This window comes from Triticum urartu, chromosome 2A (assembly GCF_056163025.1).
Source record: "Triticum urartu cultivar PI428250 chromosome 2A, HENAU_Tu73, whole genome shotgun sequence".
Lineage (NCBI taxonomy): Eukaryota > Viridiplantae > Streptophyta > Magnoliopsida > Poales > Poaceae > Triticum > Triticum urartu.
The window spans coordinates 442,414,487-442,417,675 of NC_141874.1; the positions used below are offsets into that span (position 1 = coordinate 442,414,487).

Sequence of the window (3,189 nt, forward strand, 5' to 3'; positions counted from 1 at the left end):
GCAAAATAGACTTCTCCACGGCACCGCAGCCTTTGTGCTCCTCCCCTTCTACATCGGCGCACTCGTCCACCGCAGTGCATCTGCCTCATCGACGACCTCGTACGCCGCACTGGAGCCGGTCCACCATCGTCGTCGTACACGGAGTCTCTTCCCCTGCACCGTCTTCCACAGCCTCGGATCAGCTTCCCAGAAGCCGACGCCAAGCACAGAAGCACCACCGTCGTGGACAATGAACTGACTCCCGTTGCCGACCATGACTCACAGAGGTAGCCGTGACCATCGTTCTCCTCCTCGATTGGTAATGTGTGTATTGAATCACTTAGCAGTACAGGTGCAGTTCCAATTTTGTTCATACCTACCCTTCAAATTTCCTGGGTGCTATTGTTCCCATAAAAGTAATTGGTTATAGCCTCCATTGTCCAACAGAATATCAGTTTGTAATTGTGCGTCGCTCCTGTATCGCGTTGTGCTTGGGTAGGTATTTCATCTACAACCAGTAGTGTGGCAAATGATGGATAGCTTTTTAGAACTAGCAAGATGCCCATGTGTCGCACACATCAAGATGCATTTGTATGAGTAGTTTATCTTGTGGGAGAAAAGGATGAACGAGGGAATGCCTTATTTGCAAATGCGGAGAGGGGTGTGGGTATCTTTTTGCAAAATTGCCACAGTTTCCTTCCTATCCGTCGGTAAATATAAAATAAATATAACAGTAGAAAAGAGAGTAGATATAGCAGAGACGTCGGGAAAGAATTGCGCGCGCGCGGGAAAAAGCGGCTGGGCGTGCGCTAGTTTTGTCACGCGGCGTCCGGCGCACTTTATAAAATCCAACACCCTCCCACCGCTCTGTGCCTTGCCACCGCTCTCTCCTTGCTCTGTGCCTCACCACTGCTCTCTCCCTACTCTTTCTCGCCTCGCCGCTGCCGCGCCACCATGCCGTCGCGTCGCCGGGAAACTTGGGGATACCGCGGCGTCCGCGTGCGCCCCTCCGGCGGCTTCGCCGCCGAGATCCAGTTCCGCGGGATGCGCCTCGACCTCAGCAATTTCGACACCGCCAACGAGGCCGCCCGCGCGTATGACACGACGGCGTGGCACCTCTGGTGGGCTCATAGAACATTGAACTTCCCCAACGCACCGACGCAGGAGCGGGCACAGGAGCTCGCGCCTCTGCCGCGGCTTATCACCAACGAGGATCGTCGCGACAACCGGAGGCGGGAGCACCGTCTCGGCATAGCCGAGATGGACGAGGAAGCCATGGCGTTGTGGCGCCAACGCTTTCCGCCTGAAATCATCAACAAGCACGAGTTCTACGAGCAAAGGAGGGCGGAGCGAGCCGCCTATCGCGAGGACAAGTGTAGGCGAAAAGTGGACGCTCAATTCAACATGAGGCTAGGAGTAGCGTCGCCCTGGGAATCCAACGATAATCGATATCTTCACGCCTACAGTCAGACGTCGGAGGAGGACATCATCGAGGAGGATTCAGACGACGAGGAGTAGTTGAATAATCTATTTTTTATCTATCTATGCTGAGAACTATCCTTTACTCTCTATCTCTACTTCTCGATGTCAGCACTGTAAATACTTTTTTAAAGCGCCGCACATTGCGATTCTGTTGGAGATGCTCTAACATGGCAGACGAGTGCTTTAATGTTGCCCACAAGATGCACGAGTATTACTAGTAGTATATTTTTCTTGCCATGTTGAGATTTTAAAACCACGAGTGCGAACATGCAGAGGAGCAATGAAGACCAAACACGGGATATTGGGGACATCTTCAAGGAGCGTGGAAACTTAAAGAAGAGCTGCACCGAACCTGTAAAATGAGCTTTGGTAAGTAACACCCTTTCAATTACTTTCGTTTAGCCTCGTGTTCTTTGATGTGTATATGTTATAGTTTCTGTTTCTCTTAAGCATCGTGTTCTTCGATGTTTCATAAAAAGAGTCTTAATCGTCCTAATGCTTTCATTTTTAGCTTGATGTAGGAAGTGGGTGTTCTCACCTTGTAGTCTATTTTTATTTTTTTTCCTCTCGAATTCACTTCTCCCAGTTCTGTTTATCTGGCTTCTACTAGATGGATCTGGGTTGCTCTGAGTAATTATCTAAAAAAGAAGTAACTTCATGTCAGGATGTAGTTCCTGCGAGGAGGGAAGTATGGTCAACCTCGAGATCATGTTTCCAGAATGAGGCTGGATTACACACAAGGTGCCAGTTCCCTAATGATGCTGGATTAGACAGAAGGTGCAAATTCCCAGATGATGCTGGATTACACACAAGCCAGGTGGAGTCGTCAGCTGTTCGTGTCCTCGTGGCTCTAGTAAAGGCTGAAAGAAAGCATGCAGCAGCCCTTGAGAATGTAGCTCAGTTCCTGAAGAAGCAAAAAGAGCAATCAGATGCTCTCTTCACCCATGCCAAAGAAGAGATGGAAGAAGCCAGAAATAAGCTAGCAGAGGCAGAGCAGGCTAGGCGTCTCCTGCTATCTAAAACTGTTGTCAACACAAAATTTCCTTCATAGTAGCTAGGTTCAAATGTTTATCCAGTCAGCATGTCTGTTGTGATGTCCGTGCATCTACTGATGTGGCACAAAATATATTTTTTCGGGTCATGTAATAACAGCAATTACTTTTCAAACAATAGCAGACGAAGCATTGGACATGGTATAGTTCACGCGCAAGCCCCACATTCCAAGTTCAACTTCCACATCAAACTCATTTCTCACAGATATCTCCACATTCATACATAATGTCCACAACCATGATTCACTTGAAAGACAAAAAAATTGAGGAGTTATGAATAAATAAAAAACTCTAGTTCCTACTACCAGTGCGAGCACAACAAGTAAAGACCATGCGTAATTAATTATATTTTGGTCACTTTTGTGTTCTAAAATGCCAGCCGACTCACGGAAGGACGTGTTGCCGGCACATGCGCGGATTCAATGAAGGCAGGCGGGGTAGTATGAAGCCGGTTGCATGCGGCGAGGAGGCGTGTTCAGCCGGGCCTGCAGCGAGTGGGGCCCTCTTAGTCGGTACGCCGGTTCAATGCCTGCGCTATGAGAGGTCGCGTCCGTGTCAAAGCAATCACTCCCTTCAGTCCTTTTTTGTTTGCGTATAACAAAATCTCGTTTTCCATTCACATTTTACAAGTAAAATTCGTGGACAAACTTTGACCCACAAAACGATGGGGACTAGT

General features: G+C 48.5%; 1 protein-coding gene across 1 annotated transcript; it reads left to right on the forward strand.

Moving 5' to 3' along the window:
- Positions 1-933: 933 nt before the first annotated feature.
- Positions 934-1,497, forward strand: LOC147985402 (uncharacterized). The gene has a single exon (XM_087541551.1). The coding sequence runs from the start codon at positions 934-936 to the stop codon at positions 1,495-1,497; it is 564 nt and encodes a 187-aa protein (XP_087397677.1).
- The last annotated feature ends 1,692 nt before the right edge of the window (positions 1,498-3,189 follow it).

What these genes read in the sequence shown, in the direction of transcription:
- LOC147985402 (XM_087541551.1), top strand. Translation starts at nt 934, where the DNA reads ATGCCGTCGCGTCGCCGGGAAACTTGGGGATACCGCGGCGTCCGCGTG.